The sequence below is a fragment of the Tympanuchus pallidicinctus genome, unplaced genomic scaffold (genome assembly GCF_026119805.1).
Source record: "Tympanuchus pallidicinctus isolate F22 unplaced genomic scaffold, pur_lepc_1.0 scaffold35, whole genome shotgun sequence".
NCBI lineage: Eukaryota > Metazoa > Chordata > Aves > Galliformes > Phasianidae > Tympanuchus > Tympanuchus pallidicinctus.
This window is the reverse complement of record NW_026294753.1, coordinates 288,340-308,721: the sequence shown is the minus strand read 5'-3', so window position 1 is coordinate 308,721 and position 20,382 is coordinate 288,340. Positions and strand designations below refer to the sequence as shown.

At 45.3% G+C, this 20,382-nt stretch overlaps 1 protein-coding gene across 2 annotated transcripts; it reads left to right on the top strand.

Annotated features, from left to right (window-relative positions):
• The first annotated feature begins 227 nt into the window (after window positions 1-227).
• LAPTM5 (lysosomal protein transmembrane 5) lies at window positions 228-14,971 on the top strand. Of its 2 annotated transcripts, XM_052699097.1 has the most exons (8): window positions 275-468; window positions 5,407-5,500; window positions 10,042-10,118; window positions 10,745-10,873; window positions 11,359-11,484; window positions 11,560-11,655; window positions 13,517-13,609; window positions 14,186-14,971. In XM_052699097.1, exons 1-8 carry the CDS (start codon window positions 388-390, stop codon window positions 14,258-14,260), a joined length of 771 nt encoding a protein of 256 aa, XP_052555057.1. In that variant the 5' UTR covers window positions 275-387; the 3' UTR covers window positions 14,261-14,971. The 2 variants fall into 2 exon arrangements, with proteins under 2 accessions (XP_052555058.1, XP_052555057.1); XM_052699098.1 differs by lacking the exon at window positions 13,517-13,609 and having other exon boundaries at window positions 228-468.
• Window positions 14,972-20,382: the final 5,411 nt, after the last annotated feature.

Below are 20,382 nucleotides of genomic sequence, written 5' to 3'. Positions count from 1 at the left end.
CATGCTCAGGAATTTGGATGCCTCACTGCAAAAACAGTAGGTCAAGTTTAAGGTGACATTCTTGGCCCCCTGCTCTTATTCCTGATGGTTTTTCTAGGACAAAGCCCACTGCTCCCCTACACCCTGCTCACTACCTGCCCGAAGCAGTTTTGTGCTCACATTTGCCATCAGAGATGTGAAAGCAATTAAAGATCTGTTAGAAAAGCAATATTATCTTTTGCTTTCTTTCTTATTGAGAAATCAAAGACCTCATGTGACCGTGTGGATGACTAAACACACTTATAGACCAGGAAGGAAGTTGAACTGCACTGCTCGCTCTGCTCTCCAGTGAGGTGGCTGCTGCAGACTGAACCGCTGTAACTCCCAGCAGAGCAGAGGGATCCCAACATGACTGCCCAAACCAAGCCCCCAAAATGCTGCTTCTTCAACATCAAGACGGCAACTCTTGCTCTGGGGATCTTTCACATGGTAAGTGACACAATGGGTGATAGAGGGAGACAAGAAAGGAGCAAGGGGGAAATGCTTGCAGAAGGTATGAGCACTGCAGATCATGGAGTTCCCTAACCGCTGACCTTCATGTTTTGCCAAAAACAAAAGACAAATAGTTTAAGGGGGATGTGCAAAGTGGGAGGTTAGGTGGGTGGGGAGGAGTGGGCAGGAAGAAATTTATTACAGTTGTATTTTTTTTAAACTGTTATTCCCTCTCTCTACCCATTGAAGCTCATGGAAACCACCTCAGCTTCCTGATCTTTCCCTTACAAATCAATTCAGGAGCTCTTGCTTGTGCAGAGAGGCACTTGGTGCAGCTGCCTGGAGCTGCTGGTTGCAGCTGAGCAGCACAGGGAACATTCACAGACGTTTCTTCCTCTATTCAGAGATGTTTCTCCCCCCATTCAGGCTGCAGAGATGTGCTTTCAGGTGGCCTCACGTCATACTGAGGATGTGGTTTCTTGCACAGCAGGACCCACTTAAAATAATCCCTTCTGCTGCACTGGGTGTGTGCAGTCACACATTGGGAGCACACAGATAACATCTAACAGGGATCTGATCTTTGTGCACAGAAGTGGAGTGAGGAGAACTGTCAGCTGCAACGATGTGCTGGGCATGGGAATGTCATGGTCCCCACAGCGTTTCTGGAGCAGCTGGAGCAGGCACACCCTCATTATGCCACAGTTCTCTTCTTGCTCACATAAAGCTGAGACTGGGGTCCAGCATGAGGTGACATAACAGCTTTGACTCCCATAATGCCATCCCTGCATTCGTTGATGGAGCACTGAACTCATGCAATGAAAGGCAGCAGAAACTGGAGATGGGTTGAGTTGCTGATTTGGACAGTGGGATAAAGTGAAAGCACTCAGCAAGGGACGATCATAGATCATCAAGTCCAGCTTCAACCCATCCTCAGCATGCCTCCTGACCACATCCCTCAGTGTCACATCCCCACGGCCCTCGAACACCTCCAGGGACATTGATTCCACCACTCCCTGTGCAGTCTGTGCCATTAATGATCACAGAAGACAGCCCCACACCAGCTCAGAACAGCAGAGCTTCCTTCTGGCACGATGTGGAAGCCAGGTGCTGCAATGGCGTTTCCAATGCCAATTTTTAATCATTTGGGGGCCTCAAAATGTGATGAGATTGCAATTTTATATCCTCCTTTGCCTTCTGCTTTTTGAGCGTCTAGCTTACAGCCCAGGCAGGCTTCTCATCTTCCCAGCACAGACTCAAAGCTCATAATCTCACTGTTTTAAAGAAACGGAAGTTGCTGTATCTCTTGTGCAGTCTTATGACCCCAAGTGACAAAAACTGAACCATATGAAAGCAGAGAGTTTGCAGCAGAGCAGAAGCAATTTCTGATGACCAATTAAACACAGAGCCATTGTGGAGGGATGGTCATGACCTGCTTGGAAATGGGACCCTCATAGGAAGCACGTCCAAGATTTGAAGAGGAAGTGGCAAAATTAAAGGGAGGAAATGCATGACAAAGAGCTACAGGCATGGCATGTGATGCAAGCTGCCTGGTGCCAGTGGAGAATCAGAAGCATGGAGAGAAAGGGAAGTAATCTTTCCTAGCTGTGAGGGTCAATCACAAAGCCTCCTTTGTGTTCCTCCAAACGCTTCGAAACGAAACACGTTTTTCTAACCATTGTTTCACTGTGGTGCCAGTAGGTATTCCTAATTTGCACCAGCCTTTACTGGAAGAGAATGAGATCAGCTCATGGTGCTGATGGCCAACAGGGAAACCTTCATTTCCAATAAGGTGGAAGATGTGTTACTGCAAAAATCATTGCCAGTCTGCTGAAGACTTTCATTTGAGTTTGAGCAGCAAAAGGCAGAGCCTTGGGGTAAGGCTTCATTGTGCTCTCAGGAAGGAGATTGCCATTGGATTTTGCAGTAGATGGTCTTGTCATACTGCTTTAACAGATAACACAGAAGAATAGCAGCAACATTTTATATTTCCTACCTTTTCCCTGCCTTTTTATGATGTTGCTGCAGCTTGGCAGAGGGAGGGAAAGGGGAAAAGGAATTTATAACTCAGTGGTGACATGGATGATTTGCCACATCAATACTGTTCGTTTGTATCAATATAAATTATTGCTATAGGTCCCAGTGATGAATCATAGTGATGCTGGGTGATAGCAGCACCGTCAAACAAAGCTCTCAGGCTTTCTGGTGATATCTTGTACTCCTATAAATTAGATCTGTCTTACTGCTGATCTCTCCATAGACAGCTGAAATAAACGTGGATGTTCTCAAACAAATGGGGAAGGAGAAGGAGGGGGATGAAGAGGGGACAGTTGTGTGATTAACTAAGCTTCAAGAGGCATCGGGTGGTGACTTAGAAAGGAAGCATGGAGGAATTTGTCCTCCTGCTCACTGACGAGAAAAGACTAGAAGTTACTTGGTTTTAGCTTCAAGAGCAAAGCCTGGCTATTGCTTCTGTGCAGAAGCAGAAAAGCTACAGTTCATTTGCCACTCATCCTTAATTAGAGACAAAGGTCTTGGAAAGTGGCATCTCATTGGGTTGACCTGTCACAGCTGAGCTTTGGTACTTCATGAGCAGAGCTCCATCTCTGGGACTTTCCCCAGGTCCAGCCCTCACTGTGGCCGTGGTTTGTGTTGGCATGGAACTGTGCTGCCAGCAGACTGTGACTGCCCTCATCCTCCCAGAGCATCTGTATCACATGAACAGAGAGGAAAAAAGAGGCAGCAGGAAGGAAAAGATAAAATGCTCTGAACCACAGCAGCCACTTTTAAATTAAAGTAAGAAGAGGTGAAGCACTGAAGGAAAAGCACTTACATGAGGCACCATTCGACCTCACAGTGCCAGGTGTCACCACCCTGCATGCACAGGATCAGGAACCCTCAAAGCACATCTGTGTCCCCACTGACCCCTGCTCATTGCAGCTTCAGGCTCTTTGCAAAGCCTGGGTGTGAGAAAAGCAGCACGTGTCACACCAAGGCCATGTGCACACATATAAATAATTTGGAGATTAGTCAAGCTGCACAGATTTCAGCAAAGAAAAAGTACCTGACACAACCTCTGGCAGCAGCTTAACCCTACCTCGCCTGCAGCAAATGCCCCCCAGGGAATGGGGGCTGCATGCAACATGCTGTTAAGTTTCTGCCTTACAAGACACCCTTTGCTTGCCCAGATTATCTGCTTTGGGTTAGCGGCTCGCTATGCCTCTGTCCTTCAGTGTTTGGCGATGGTCACCAACCTTCCTCCAACTTCTCAGCTCCACTGTAGGGCCTCAATTACCTTCTGTTCTCTGCAGAAATAAATGGGGTTGTCACAGGCCAGGCAGTGGGATGCCAAACGCAGAGGTGGGTGATGGAGGGATCTCTTGGCCATGGCTTACCCATGGGATTGAGAGCTCAGACCCCCAGAGCTTTGCCTCTTACCTCGTCGCAGTTCAGTGGCTCATTCTTTCTATGCAAAATCTAATGCAAAATAAGTGGAAACTTAAAGCCAAGTTTCACTTAAAATGTCTTCTCACTAACCCGCTTATGCTTGGTTTGGCTCTCTGATATGGGACTGCCATTCCTTTGGTTGTTTTTTCAACACTTGCAAGGATTTCAATGTCTTTTTTTATTATTGTTCCCCTGATAGGCAATGGGGATGGTCTTTTGTGCTGAAACTTTGGCTCTGGCTGTAAATTCATCTGGGATTCCATCTCCTCCTCTCATTCACTTGTCTTTCTGGAAACGTGTGGATGCTTTGGACTCAGATCTTATGCTTTTCTCCAATTAATGAAAACATGAAAAAGCAGTTTCTTTCTCAGTTTCCCATGCTGCCCTTTGAGGAGTTTGACCAGTAGCAGCAATAAGAAAAGAGAAATCTCTTGGAGAGCATGTGTTCATCAGAAAAGAAGGATTCCAAGGACCTCCAGCTTTTCTGGAAACAGCACTTGCAGATCGTGGCAAAGAAAGTTGATGGATTTTGTTCTGGGGATAGTTTCTGGTTTTCTCCAGCTAACACTGACACCGGGAGAGGCTGCATTTGGTTCCTGTGTTTGCCACATAGCAGTGCCCTCCTAGCCTTGCTTCCTCATTTCTGGCCCAGTGCAAAGCCATGCCTCTTTCTCTTGCTGCAATACCTACTGTAGTGCAGGAGGCAAATGATGATGCATTACTGCAGCCTAAGCTCTCTATGGAAAGAACAAATCATCTCTTCTGCTTGCTTAACCGTTAAGCTTTTTCTCATCTCCTGCAGTTGCTTGTTTTGCACTGTTGCCCATACACAAAGTTTGCAAGCAGGAGCACAACCACAACAGTTCAGTTTCCTCCTTGCCTGCGTCACTTCTTTAAGTGAGTCTTAACACAGAAGCCTCTGGCAGCTTTTGTGCTGATTGTGGTGTCAGATACAGACTTCCTTCCTGCATCATCATGGGGTTCCAGGCAACCCCTGTGCTGAGCAGACAAACACTTTTCCTCACTCACCTCTTCCCAATGACTTCTTCACTGATGGTCCTTTTGTCAGTGTCTCAAGCATGAAGAATATGTGCTCCCAGTGCTGGACTCAGTGGGATGATGGAATCATGTTTGCACCATTTTTTATTTTCTTTGGTGCGAAATGAGAGAAAATCAATCCAGTTAGGTTCAATGCAGAGAAAAAAAGAAAGAAAAGAAAAAAAAAAAAAAAACACATTTGGAAGATTTTCTCAATTAAATAAAAGAAGGAAAATGATTTTTTTGTCAGTGAAAGAATATAGCAAAGAGTACAGCAAGACTTACAGAAGGGCCTTAATTTTTACTGCATTTCTTTTAGCACTTCAAAATGCTTTTGGAGAGCCACTCTGCTCTTAGGGGCTGCAGCCACTGCGTGCTCCTTGGACACAGATTTGTGGAAAGCAGGTTGGTCAGCAGCGGGTTGCATTGTGCCTTTTGCCTTTGTTCTCCTAGGTGATGAGCATCTTGCTGCTGATCGAGTATTCCCTGGAGGTGGCGAGTGGGAAGGGCTACTGCAAAGACCTGGGCAAGGATTACTATAGAATTGGTAGGTGATCGGGATGCTGGAAGGGAGCAGGGAACACTGGGATCTTCCACTGGTTCCTCTTTCTTTTAGGTTCCTCTTTTATTAAGGCTTGTAAAGACCACTAAGATCACCACGTCCAACCCCAGCCCAGCCCCAGCGTGGCCACTGACCACATCTCCAAGTGCCAAACCTCCACGTTTCTTGAGCACCTCCAGGGATGGGACTCTCTTTCCTGGGCAGATATGACAATGCCTTTCCAACTCCAGCCCCTTTGTCCCACGTCCCTGGTGGTTTTGGCACAACACGAGTTGTCTGCAAGAAGCATCCAGGTTGTTCCCTATCTCACACGCAGTGCAAGCATTACATTTGTCACAACTGATTGAATTCCTACTCATATGGGGTGAGAAAAAGAAAATTTAAAAATTTAAAAGAAAATTTAAAAATTTAAAAGAAAACAGCTCCCCGAACCTCAAAATTTACTTAGCCAGAAAAAAAATTGCATGAAGCTGTTGGGGACAATAGATGCAGGGTGCTTTTTCCCTTTCTTAGTCACTTTCTGCTGTAAAACCACAGGCTGAGATAACCCTTCTGTGCTCAGAAAGGCGGAAATCTGAGTCCTCCGCCCTGCGGTGTCTCACCCTACAAAGTCATGAGGATCTGCATAGGAGAAAAAGCCCACAGCAGCAAGGATTTGCCCATCTCCTGCTTTTCCACTGTTTCCTTTCCCAAGCTGCAGAAGTGCACAGAAAGTGTCGGAAAGTCTGTGTGGGTCGGAGGGAGCTCAATACCTGACTTGCACGACGAGTGCTTTTGATAATGCTTTCTGCAGGGCTTCCCCCTTCCACCTGGCTGCTTCTCCCAAGCATTTGAAAGGGCTCTGCCTGGAGATGGAGAGCACTTTCTGATTATATTGGGAATAAACACAGTGCAACTCTTCTATTTCCAAAAACAAGCAGGGAAGCAAGGCAGATAAGAAGTATAAAAAGTTCAGTTTGACTTCAGAACCCAGATGGAAGAGCTGGAGAACAATGTGGGAGAGGTTCTGCGGATGTCCTCAGCATATGCTGCTCTATTTGTAGATGACAGAATCACAGAATGGCTTGGGTTGGAAGGGACCTCAAGTTTAAAACCATTCCCCCTTCTCCTGTCACTGTCCTCGTAAAAGGTTGATTTCCCTCCTGTTTATAATCTCCCTTTAAATACTGGAAGGCCATAATGAAGTTTCCCAGCAGCCTTCTCTTCTCCAGACTGAATAAACCCACCTCCCTCAGCCTGTCTTCATAGCACAGGGGCTCCAGCCCTCTGATCGTATCTGTGGCCCTCCTCTGAACTCTCTGCAAAAGCTCCACGTCCTTCCTGTGCTGGAGGCCCCAGACTTGGATGCTGCACTCCAGATGAGGCCTCACAAGGGCAGAGTAGAGGGGAACAATCCTCTCCCTGCCCTGCTGCCACTCCTCACACAGCCCAGGATACCGTGGGCCTTCTGGGCTGCAAGCGCACGCTGCTGGCTCATTAAGTTTTTCATCTACCAGGAAACCAAGTCCTTTTCAGCAGAGATGCTGGCAAGTTCTTCTCCCAGTCTATATACATACTGGGGATTACCACAGCCCAGCTGCAAAACCTTGCACTTTGCTTTGTTGAACTTCATTAGCCTCATGTGAGGCTATCTATCAAGGTGCCTCTGGATGACATCTCTTCCTTCTGCTGTATCAGCTTCACCACTCTGCTTGCCGTCATCAGCAATCTGCTGAGAATACACTTGATTCCATCATCTGTATCCCTGGTAACGATTGTAAAGAGCACCAGCCCCAAGACAGACCCCTGGGGGACATCACTGGTCACACCTCCAGCTGGACATGGAGTCGTTGACCACCGTCCTCTGCCTGGGACCATCCAACCAATTCCTTATCCACAGAATAGTCCACCCTTCAAATCCATAGCTCTTCAATTTGGAAATTAGGATGTGGTGGGGGTCCTTGGAGGCCTTGGAGAAGTCCAGGTAGGTGGCATCAGTTGCCCTTCCTTTGTCCACCAATGTCGTCACTCCACCACAGAAGACCACCAGATTGGGCAGACACGACCTTCCCCTGGTGAAGCCGTGCTGGCTATCTCAGATCACCCGCTCATCCCTCATGTGCCTTAACATGTCTTCCAGAAGAATCTGCTCCATAATCTTCCCAGGCTCAGAGGTGAGGCTCACCGACGTGTAGCTACCCAGAAGGAGAACTGGGATTGTTTTTGTCATTGATGGGACAATGGGAAGAGTGGCAGGATCAGCAGTCTTCAGGAGAAATGCTCTGTTCCTAGCAGCCTCTCCTTGCTGCCTTGGTTTATAAGATGCTGCAGGCAGGGTAGCACCAAGAGCACACCTCTGAAAGCTGCTTTTCAGTAGAAGTTCATCAAGAGATTAGTAAATCTACTAAAAATATAACATTAAAACAGGAAGAATATCCAATATCTTCTCTATTCATTCTGAACCTTTGAAGATGACTCATATTGGGGTCAATGTCAGGATGTTAACTGGTCTAAAGCAAGTCTAACTTTACCACCTGATGTTTAAGAAATAGAACAAGATTAATCTGTTCAGGCAGAAGGAACAGGAGACAAATGGCCGTGTGGCATTTTGGGACATTCAGTTGCAATTTGGAAGAACCAGTTTATATCTCTATGCTCTGTTAAACCAGAGCATAACGAGCCCTGCTCGCATTTCCCAAACCAGTTTATTGGGCCATAAAACAGGAGTTTCTTGACATTCATCAAAAATATTACAAGTCACTCAAAGTCCCTCCTGGCTACATACAGGACATAAATCCTGATGTGAAGTTAACCAAATATAGACGTTTGGTAAATAAATTCTCTGCTTTTCTGTTTGCTGGGAGGGCTTATTTGGTTGGCATGAACTCTTTGGCATTTCTTGCTGGCAGTGCAGATGTCCAGCACAGCTCTACAGAGGCTCTGCCATATGGCTCCATTCTGGTGATATCACCAACCCAAGGGAAATGGTATTTACTTCATAGCACATATGAGCTCTTTCTCATGAAATTCCTGGGATCTCTGGCACACAGCTCATTTCAGGCTTGTTACGAGAATCAAAAAATCACAGAAGAGATTAGAAGGGACGACTTGGGATCCCCCAGTGCAAATCCTTTGCTTCAAGCAGGGTCACCTAAAGCACATTTCCCACAATCACGTCCAAGGGGGTTTGAATATCCCCAGAGAAGGAGACTCCACCACCAATCTGGACAACCTGTTCCAGAGCTCGGTCCTGGGTCTATTCCCGCTACAGAAAACTGGAAAAGCTATTGTATAAAAACTGCCAATGGACACACAGTGCAAAACCTGCTAAGGTATTTGAGCTCTCCTTCCCCCAAACTCACGTATTATAAACTTGAGCAACAACTAAATTTTGTTCTCACAGAAGGTATTGGATCTTTTCTTTAAGAAAGATTAACTTACAGCTTTGTCCTAAATTACAGTTTAGTCCTATATTGAGCCATTTTCTGAGGCCCCTTATGTACAACAGTCAAACATTCATCTTATAGAAGCCAGCTAAGCACGGAGATAAGGGACTTAAAAAACACTTTCTTACATTTTTCAGCCATGGACATGGGCATGGAAAGGGCCTGTAAGTCACATCGATCCCAGCTGTGGGGTCTACCATGGTTTTGAGAGGCTCCAGCCTCATGGACCCCATTAATTCTGGTCCTGGAAGGCACCTCAGCACTCTGCCAGCCCTGCTGGGACATTTCAGGTGGCACTTTACCTTTCCAACAGGCCCTGTGCTCCCACAGATACTCTGTAGATTAATTGGAAAGTTCATCTGGGCAATTAGTCAGCAGAGGCAATGGCCAGTAGTCCAATTAATTAGCAAGCTCAAAGCATGAAGCCAGACTGAGAGAGGCAGAAAAATGCAGCTGCCTTGTCTGAATCTGTGGAAACGTCCTGCTAAAGGGATAAGATCTCTCTGATGGGTGGTTTTGGAAGGAGAATCAGGGAAAGTGGCCTCAGGCGGCTGGGGCTTAGTGGGTCTAGGACTGTCTGCAAAGGTTGAGATACTGGGCTTCGGTTTCCTTTCTTTGCTGTTTCCTAAGTCTCCTTCCATGTTTCAGTTCTCATTATGTTGTGGCTAAAAAAAGAAATAAATTCAGTATTTATTTAACAAGACATAAGTACAAGCAAAGGCCCTTGTTTCTCCTCACACATCTATTTTTTATAAGGAGTGTGTTGCATTCTCAACTACGGAGAGCGGATGGAGGCAAGGTATTTCACCCTGCAGCTCTGTGCTCCATGCCACTGTTGGGTGGTTGAATCTTCTTCCTTGCTTGAGTATCTCATAGATCTCTCCACAGCTGTTGCTGTTGATCAGCTTATCTGAGTCTCAAAATAATTTCCTGACCAGAGTTGTTGATCATTGCTTAAAACTTCACTGCCTCTTTTCATTTTGTTTTACTTGAATATTGTAGCCCAGGAAATTTAAAACTTCAATCCCATGTGCCTGAATGCGGGAGGTGGACATTAGGCTCCAGCTTTTAGTAATGTGAAATTAATGTTGTCACTTCCAGCTGATGTCACCACCAGTTTCCTGTTGATCATCATGCTGTTCGTCATCAGCTTCAACCTCCTCTTTGGGGTGGTGAAGGTACGTTCTCCACACATGTCATTAAGCTGCTTGCTGTGGGCTCTCTGGTACTGGGGACTAGAGGATGCTGAGTGCTGAGGCATGACCACAATGATGCCAGCCTCACCAAGACTGAGTGACGTTTAAAACAAGGTTATTTGTTGTGCTGTGGGATGGAAATACTCTTATTTGTAAATTTTGGTTGCTCTATTGCCTCATTTCCATACTCTTGTGTAGGTCAGACCTTGGAGGGAAACCATAACTCCCCCTACACGAGGATTCCCTTCCTATTTCTGGGGGAGAAATGACCATATGCTGATCTGGGAACCTAACTTTCTTTGCAGCAGAAAGCTTGGAGATGCTGAACAACTAATGGAAACTGATTTGATCACATCAAACATCAAGGTCATGTAGTGAAAGTTCACAAAAACTCTAAGTGCGGAGTGAGAAAAAGAATTAAAATCAATGTTGTTGCCCTTCACCGTTGCTGAAGCTACCATGGTCATCACAATATCTAGAATCAGATGCAGAAATTCCAGGAGAGGTTTTGTTCTTGTAGTACCTTAACACATGTAATTTTAGGTACTGATGCTTGGGCTCATTCTCCCATTCGGAACAGAAATAACTCACACTGATTTTTCTCACAGAAGAGGGAACGCCTCCTGATCCCGTTCCTTGCTCTACAAGTCATGGACTTTCTCCTCAGCCTCCTCACAATGTTCAGCTCCTACATCCAAGTCCCAGCCATGGTTTCAGTGTCATCCCTCAGACACACAGTAGGTAACAGCTTATGTCAGAATGCTCTTTGCTCTTTGTGGGATGGCTTTTTATGGCAAAGCTGTTCCTACAGTGTCTGCAATTCTTGGGAGTTAGAAGGTCCGCAACGGCAACTGGGGACAGCTGGGACAAAATCGGGTTTCCCACATCCGGGACTTTTCCTGTTGGTTTTACTTTCTGCTCAGGGCTCTGGGGATATATCTGTGAGATAAGTCAGGAACATCACTGCAACAGCTAGAGACTTCGCCAGAGGAACTGGTAGAAACCAACCCAGCAAGATGGTTTGCCCAATATTATGGTTTGTATAAATGAATTAAATCATAGAATGGCTGAAGTTGGAAGAAACCTTAAATAACATTGAGCCCCAATCCCCAGATAACTTAGGTTGTAAATGATGACGAAGCACAAGCCTATGTAAGTAGGGAAAATCTATAAGGTCTTATAGTCATAACCAAACCCTGTCCCTTGCTATTTGTCTGCACAGAAGGAACACCTGAAGACCCCTTTCCTCGCTCTGCAGCTGCTGGACTTCTGCCTGAGCATCCTGACCCTCTGCAGCTCCTACATGGAGGTGCCCACATACCTCAGCCTCAAGTCTGCAGACAACAGGGTAGGCGATGAGCACATTGCGTGACCCTGGCGGAGGGGCAAGTGTTTGACTGAGACCCTCTCCCTCTTTTCACAGGGCTTTATGCCAGCCCTGGAGAAGTTACCAACAGAGGAATATGCCAAAGTGATGGTCACCTTCACTGTTGCATTCATTGCTGTCCTCTTCTTGAAGGTAAATGGCTGTGGAGTGTGGTGAGACGTGAGGGAAGAAAGAAAGCTTTGCTGCACGAGGGATAGGAGGAGGTGGTTTTTACTTCTCTCTCAAATCTGCCAGAGCCATAGAAAGCTGCTTGGGTCTCCTCTTGAGTGCAATAGGAGCTATGCCTCAGTGAGGGTCTGATAATCAGATCACTCTTATGATTCTGAGGGTGTGAGTTATAAAGAAAGCTCTCCCTGTGTTCAAGAACTGTGACTGGCCATTCATCTCTAAAAGGATGTTTGAAAACAAATTATAGGAAACTTCTGCTATTGATCAATGAAATCGTTAAGCAGCAGGTTGGATCTTCCACTTGGGTAAGCTGCTGTGTCTGCACTGATGCAAACAGAGTTATGCAGTCAGATGTCCTGAAACTTAATTAAAAGCAATGAGCTACTGGGTTCTGCTTACATCTTCTAAAACTGCATCATACAAGACTTCCTGCACAGTGAGATGGTTTCTCTTCTTCTTGCTTCAATGAATCAGAGAACAGATTTTTCACCACAGGGTTTCAAAAAGAAAACTGCATCTCTTCAGGTAGAGAGCAGATTCTGCACAGTGACAATTGCCACTTGTTAGCTGGAAAGCGTTTTTTTATCTAGACTCTTCCCAGGTGGCCTGAAAAACAGCATGGAATGGAGAGACCTGTGTGATGAACTGCAGATGTGACTCCAGCATATCTTAATGTTTGCATAAACTGAGCAGTGAGAATGGAGGTAACTCTGCAACCCAGCTGGCAGTGTGACTTGGCAGATCAGTTGGTCTGAATTTCCTACAGGACTAGCTATAAAAAAATCAAATAAAATATACGTAAATATATATATATATATTTAATTACCGTAATTTTTAAAAATTTATTCGAGGATTATTTAGGAGTTGAGTGGGGTTTTTTGTACAGATAGTACGATAGCTTCAGTGTATTGCATGTTTGCTCTTCTATATGAAGAGGCTTTTGGAATGGGAAGGTGTTTGCAGTGCTCCCTGGAGGCGGTCAAAGCGTGACTTTACCTCCTCCTCTTCATAATCCTATTTGAGAGACAGATTCCTTCAACTCAGATACTCCGTTCCTTGTTCTCATTCTTTGTCTTGGCTTTGTGTCAAGGCAAACAGTCCTCATTGTTCTGGGAAATCCTAAGCTACAGGGCTTGTTCTGGGGACATACAACTCCCTGTGTTCCTTAGAAAATGCCAGCTGTTTTTGAAGTACAGCCTTACGCCAATAAAAACAAGAGGCACATGACTTCGCCTCAGTGCGCAGTGCAGGGAAAATATTTATTTCATATGGTATGTTTCACAGGCCTTGCTTATTTTCTTGCACCGCAGTCTGTCAATTGGTCCCCTTTTCTCAGAAAATCTCTGTTTACCACATTGTGCAACGCCACGAGGCGCGAGGCAGACCTGTCAGAAAAGCAAAGTGAATGGAAACACGAGGTTTTCTTGAATGAGCCGTCCTTTGAGGTCAGTCCTGGTCGACAAGGGGGCCTTGGATCCCTGGGAGATGGATGTTGTGCCCATCCATGTGTTCTGAGACACCCAGACTTAGTAGCCTTCTCAGAAGAAAAACAAGAAAATTAATGCTTTCCTTTCCTGCATGGTGACACTGGGCACTCAGCAGCTTCAAGCGTGTGCCTACAGTCATACTGACTTCACTGCTCTGAGCAGATGGAGTTGCACCCCTCCAACAGGACAGACTGATTTAAGGCCTTGGAATGTGTGGTGTCAGGCTAACCTCAAGGCTTTCACCTGAAGAGAAGGATGGTGGTAGGATGATGGCAAGAGCATAGAAATGCTCTTGTTGACTTGCAGTGCCAAGGCTTCCCTTTCCCTTTCCTTTTCAGGCCTATATGTTCAAATGCGTCCTGAGCTGCTTTAAGTATATTAAAGCCAGTAAGAGAGAGGAGGTGAAAGTTGATCCGAAGGCAGTTGAGAAGGTGAGTAAAGGTTGCTTTAGGTCTGTGCCATGAAAGGTCGTGGTTCAGATGGTGAGATGCTTGATGATCCTTGCGCTTGCTGCTTTGGAGGTATGAGAGACACTTCAACACTTCAAATGTGCATTAACAGCTAGTAATAATCAGTTCCCAATTACATAAAATTCCTTTAAATTTAATCTTTTGTAAAAACTTACAAAGACAATGTACTTGCAAGGAAGGTGATACTCAGACTTTGGGCAAAGTAAATAAATGGGAATATATCTCTCTTAATCTCTGGCTTGAAGGCTTGCTTTTAATTTCAGATCAACTTTTGTTTCCGTGCCAGAAATTAAGTTCGTCTCACTTTGCTGGATCAGTGTCTAAGAGATTTGATGCATCACTCTTCATTTTAATGAATGTCCTTATGTAGATTACTGATGATCTCCAGTATAGCATCCAACTGCTCTGACACCATGAAGGGATATTTAAGACCTTCCAAAAATCTGAGATACTTGAGGAAGAGAAACATATTCAAGACCAAGGCCATTTGGAACCCTTTCATTTATCCAAAGCATGACTATTGGTCTTCTCTTTCAGGCTTTGCTGCCATCTTATGAGGAAGCCTTGGAGTTGCCTTCCAAGGAATGCCCACCACCCTACGTAGCAGTCTAAGCTCTACTCGTGGAGAGAAGACAGAGTTCTGCTGTTGGAGCCTCCTACCCCTTCTGTCAGATACTCAGCCTCACTGAGAAGCCCTTACTTTACAGCAACATCAAGCTTGTTGCACTCTAGCTCACTTTATGAGCCTATGAAGAGCAGTGACGAACCACTGGAGCTGGTGTCTCATTCCACACTGGCAGTTTTGAGCTGGTACTACTGAGTTGCAGTGCTGATTTTAATAAACTTGGCACCAGGCATCTTAGAGGTTCCCATCACTGGGCTCTGACATCTGCCAGGCATTTGGCCTGGATCCCTTGGTAGGCTTATTTACCCCAGCAGGATGCTGTTTCTTATCTGTCTTACATCTCTAACCCAGCAGCTGAGGCATTTAAGAAGTAGAATGAGTGGAAAAACAAGCAATAACCTTTTTTCTGCTTTCTGAGGTAGCCCAACCCTAAAGTATAGTATGCTTACTAGCATCTTTTAATGAGGACCTAAGGGAAAGGAGTTAGCAAAAGAATGAAGTTCTCAGCAACACACTCTCATTCGATCTGCTTATGATCATGATTGAGTTTGTACTCCAGCATGCTGGAATTGTGACAGCGTTGCTCTTCCATGTTATACCCAAGAGTTTGCTTTTTTTTAATTATTTTTTCTTTTTTTGGCTTTGACTGTGACTTGACGAACGAGTTTCAATAATAAAAAACCTGTTAACAGCTTTAATCTTTTACTGTCTGATTTCTGAAGGGTTGGCACATCCATGACCCGTGGTGACTGCACAGGTTAGTCTGTGTAAATGATGGTGAATGATGTTGCTGATAACTGGTAGATGGAATTTAGCATCTGCTTACTTTTTTGGATGGATCCCTGCTTTTTGAAAGTGTAATCTGCTCAGAAACAACTATTCCAACATCACTGACACTGTAAAAAAATGCCTAGGATTCTTGATCAGCTCTGAAACTTCAATGAATGATTTGCCGATGTTCTTTTCATTTGATGACTAAAAGAGATGGTAATGATAGTGATGTTGACCGTATACTTGAGCTGCTTTTCATTGTTGAAAAGCAGTGATTTCCTTGTTGTACTCCTGAAAACCAGGCTGAACGTTGATGTGATCAGTGTGATCATAGAATCATAGAATCCTTAGAGCTGGAAGGAGCTCCAAGGGCACCTGGTGCGACTGCCCGCAGTGAGCAGGGCCGTGCTCAGCTCCAGCAGGCTGCCCAGCGCCTGATCCAACCTCGCCTTGAAAGCCTCCATGGATGGGCACCACCACATCTCTGGGCAACCTGTGCCACTGCCCCCACTGTAAAAGGCTTTTTCCTTACATCTAACTTAAATCTTTGAGCTTGAAACCATTTCCCCTTTTTCTATCACCACAGCTCTGCTCTCCCCTTCTTTCCTGTCACTCCCCTTTAGATACTGAAGGTTGCTCTCAAGTCTCCTCAGAGCCTTCTCCTCTCCACCTGCACAGCCCCACTCTCTCAGCCTGTCTCCATACAGAGGTGTTCCACCTCTTGGATCCTTTTTGTTGCCCTCCTCTGCTCACGCTCCAACAGCTCCCTGTCTCTCCTGTACTTAAGACTCCACATCTGGATGCAGTTCTCCAGATGAGACCTCACCAGCACAGAATGGAAGGGCAGCATCACCTCCCTGACCTGCTGCCCATGCTGCTTTGGATGCAGCCCAGGTTATGGTTGGCTTTCTGGGCTGCAAGAATTCATTGCTGGTTCATGTCCAACTTCCCATCCACCTGTACTCCCCAGTCTTTTTCAGCAAGGCTGCACTCAATCCCTTCATTCCCCAGTCCATATTGGTAGCAGGGGTTTCCTCATCCCAGGCGCAGACCTTGCCCTTGCATTTGTTGAACCTCATGAGGTTCTCTGCTCAAGTCAGTCTAGATCCCAGTGGACAGCATCCATCCCTCATCTCTAACTGAACAGTGTTAAAAATCCTTTTCTTAATTTCTTTAAGTGGTTCAAATTCCATTCTGTATTTTAACCAAAGTAGCTAAAATAGAACCATAGACTCGTTAAGATTGGAAAAGACCACTAAGATCATCAAGTCCAATCAAAATAGGCTCAACACACCACCTGCAGAGATGGGGCAGGTTACAAAGACAATGTGGAGTTGAGCCCTCAGGTACACACCTGATCTTTGCAATGAACCTGATGTTTCATAGCTCTTAGCAAGCTCAATGATCTCTCTGCTTCATTCAGTATTTCCTCTGTTGGGCTCAGAATCGTTCCCTGTGAAAGCCTGACTCAGAAAACCATGAAACCTGATAAAATGTATAGATTTATTGCGAGTTTCCAGCCAGGTTGGGATCTGAGTTCTAGACAGGAAATCGTTTGGGTTTTCTGAAATGTTAGAAGATTCAGCCAACACAAACCAAGCGTGAGGTGTCACAAGCTTTCTAAGAAGCCACACGATGGCACTATCAATGCCAGTCCTGAGTCTGATAAAAGACTCTTTTTAATATGTTACTCTTACACGGTTTTCTCTCCTTTAAATTGATTTACTGATGTGACTCTCCAAAATAGGTTGAGAACCAATTCACATTCATGTGCTTAATGCTGCTGTACACTTCCTCTTTTTCTTTAATTTTTTTTTTTCAGCGCAGAGGAAAAATGAGCAGCAATTCTTTGATACAAACAGAAGATTGGGCAGATGATGTCAGCGCTGACAGTTAGGTGTGAGAGGGACAGGACCTCCTTTAGAAGCAGCATCTTGTGGAGGCAGATGTGCTCTAGGAGTCAAGATATCCATCAGATTCCCCGTCTGATTGTGATTTCCCTCATCTGACCTGAAACAGGACTTTTTTTGTTTGGGTTTTGTTTACACTACTCCCGCTTCCCCTTTTGCAGAGAGGAAATTAAGAAACTTGCTGGAAAAGTGTTTCACATGAGTAGAAATATGTCTGTATTGTCTTTCACGTTGCATTGGACACTTCTCTTGGGTTCAATTTATTGTTCTTCTGTAGGCATCCTCATGCCATTGCCTTCAGTTGGTGACGTGCCTCAGTCTGCTCTAAAAGAAGAAACTAAACCTAACATACGTCACTGCTCTCCCTATGCCACAAAAAGGGAAACTGAAGCGTAAATAAAAATGAAACAACTTTTGCAATAATCACGGACATAGAGAAGGGAGAGAAACTGCAAAACGGTTGAGTGCGATCCTGGTCTGCTTCAAAACCAGACTCAGTACTCAAGGCTGCAAGAAATGCCTCTAATTGTCCACACAAATCATAGAATGATTAAGGCTGGAAAGACCACTAAGGTCATCTAGTCCAACCATCAGCCCCTACCTGTGTCTATAAAGACTGCCTGCAGGCAGTCCTCACGGCCAGAAGAGACAAGGTTGTGCTCACTGTCACTGCAGAAGTATCTGTTTTATTGATCAAATGTAGCCTCCTTCATTGTGGAAGTATTTGTTTTATTGGTTTTCTTTGGTTTTTCTTGAGGCTCTTTCCCTCAGCCTTGAGCTGGTCTTGCTGAATCAATGCTGCAAACTCAAGAGAGGTGCTGGAAGCCCTCCCATGCACCACTCCCAGCCTTGCAGTTGTGACAAACCTGTCCAGTGATCAGGAATGTTTTCCAGTGAAGGAAACCCGTATGGGCAGCCCCAGAAATCCAGAAATATTGTCAGAGACTTTGACAAAGAAACTCTGGTTCTACAAATAGTCATAGAGAGTAAACTTGGCAAAAAACATGCATAATGCAACAGGAACAACAGCACTCAAAATCAGGCAGATCCAGTTGTGGCATTCACCATTACGGAAAGGTCTCCTCTGTCCCAAGAGTCTTCTGATGTCCTTAAGAGAGCATAAATAGACCTTGAAGAGAGCAAAGACAGCAACTTGGCAGAATTCCCTGGCACATCCTCAGGCTGATTCAAGCCCATGTGCTGAGCCGCTTTGGAGCAGCTGAGGGAACCCTGGGTGATGGGTGTGTGGCAGCTCTCCAGGACTCTGTCACTGCAGACTGCCTTGCACAACGCAGGGACCACACTGCCCTGCCTGGCTGTCTTGCTGCCTTCATTCCTGCTGCTTTGAGTGGCACCTACAAACCATCCAGGATCAGACTTAGAGCTTGGGACAGCTGCCATGATAATAGCATTAATCAAACATCATTACAAGACGTGTTTTTCTTTAGCTTTCCTGCAGACAGTTCATTAAAGTAATTATTCGCATCAGTCGAACGAAGTCACTGCGATGTTGTCCCCAGCGGTTGGCCCAGAATGAGGGAAGATGACAAGTGTGGCCACTCATCAGCCCAAAGCCTTTCGTTGCCTTTGGCTTTCTGTCTAGGTGCCCATCCATCAGACCAGACACTTCATGGACAGCAGCCAAGGATCTCCCTCATCCCTCTGTCTGCCAGTGGTTTGTAACACCACTGCCATTGAGAATTATGTTACACAGCTCTTCTTAGACCAGGCTGCAGACTTTACCACTTGCCTTCGTGCCACGGTCCTTTTGTACGGTTTGCCTTGGTATGTTCGCTCATTCGCTGGAGAAAATGGGCCGCATTCACAGTGACCTTCAACTTTTACAAGTCTTACATTGCTGCTCCATCCAGGCAATTCAGCAGAGCAGCTACGACCCTCTGGGCCAGGCCAATACCGCCGGTGCAGAATCTGGGGCCTGGAGGCAGGGCACGAGCTGCCCAACCCTTGCAGGTGGCCAACATCAGAGCTGGGAATAGCGCCCAGGAGGCGACTTGGCCCCAGGGGATGTGGGCAAGGTTAGCACAGCAAATAAAAAATGATCCCTCTGAAATAAATGTGACCCATAAAATACATAAACACCGACTAGTCGTAAACAGCACTTACTATTTACAGCATCAGAGCAGAAGGATATTTGCCAGCCATTTGCAGCTTAAAGGATAAACAGTACTTCTTTTGATCTTGACTTGTCAAAAGGGTTGTATTTAAAGCCATTCGTCTCTCCGCAGTTTTTCACCATTTCCATAATCTGTTTTGTGCTTTGCACCAATTCCTTCACTGCAAATATCACTACTGCAGTACAATAGTGGTGCATTAAATATCCTTTCTGATAGTGAAGCAGGCCAGGAAGAGCTCCTCCACTCCCCATAACTGATATAGAAACATCATGGGGATGAAACATGAGAATTGGAGCTTTGACTAAATGGCTGCTTTGGTCACTATTTCTCTGAATATTTGAAAACTGGAGGCCTGGAAACACATGGGAACACGAAAGCAAGCCTGAAAAAGAAAAAAAGAAAAAAATAAAAGACAAAACTGAGTATTTTACTAAACAGAGGCGTTTCCTGGTTGCTCGAGGGCAAGAAAGCTGTGTTTACTATAGCTACCAGGTTTGTTTAGAATGAAATACAACTCAACAGTAAACTACTCAGGATTTGGCTGCTCGTCCCTCCGCAGGCCCTCTCCTTGCTCGCTGCCTCCATGGCCAACTGGCGCAACTCAACCGCATCGCCAGACTCTCTCTAGGAACCATTTACGGTCCAGGACCACAAACACTGTGCTTTCTTCCTATGGAAAATCCAATATTTAAAATGCCATCTGACTGGGCTCTAGCAGAAATTTGGAAGTGTCCTGACATCATGGTCGGATTTCCTTTTTCTCGCAGGAATCCATCGCCTTCTTCTGGCTCACTGACATGGATATGACTCAGGGTCTGATTCATTTTGATTTGGTCATTTCAGCTCATTGCAGTGTGACATTTATACAAACATAATAAATGTGTTTATTGGAAATGTAGATATAAAACTAAAAAGTTTTTTTAAAGAGAAAATGTGAGCAAAAGAAATTGGAAAAAGTCAAATGCCACATCAAATCAAGGCATTTCTACATTATCAGAACTAAAATGTCATTTTTCATGTCCTTTTCCATCCAATCCACTCTCCTGTGAAATATTATGTGTATATTGATAAAGAATCTACATTTACACAGCCCACGCTATCAGACATGCTTGTTCTATGGCAAATGAGAAGCCAGCAACTTTCCTAGCTGACCACATCCCTCGTATGTCTTTGCTTCACTGTATTTCTTACTCTTAAACTGGGCAATAGGCTTTCCAGCCCCATCACCCCCTGGCAGATGTGGCAACCAAAGAACAAAGGCAGCGGGTATTCGAGGATTGACCCCTCCAGGCC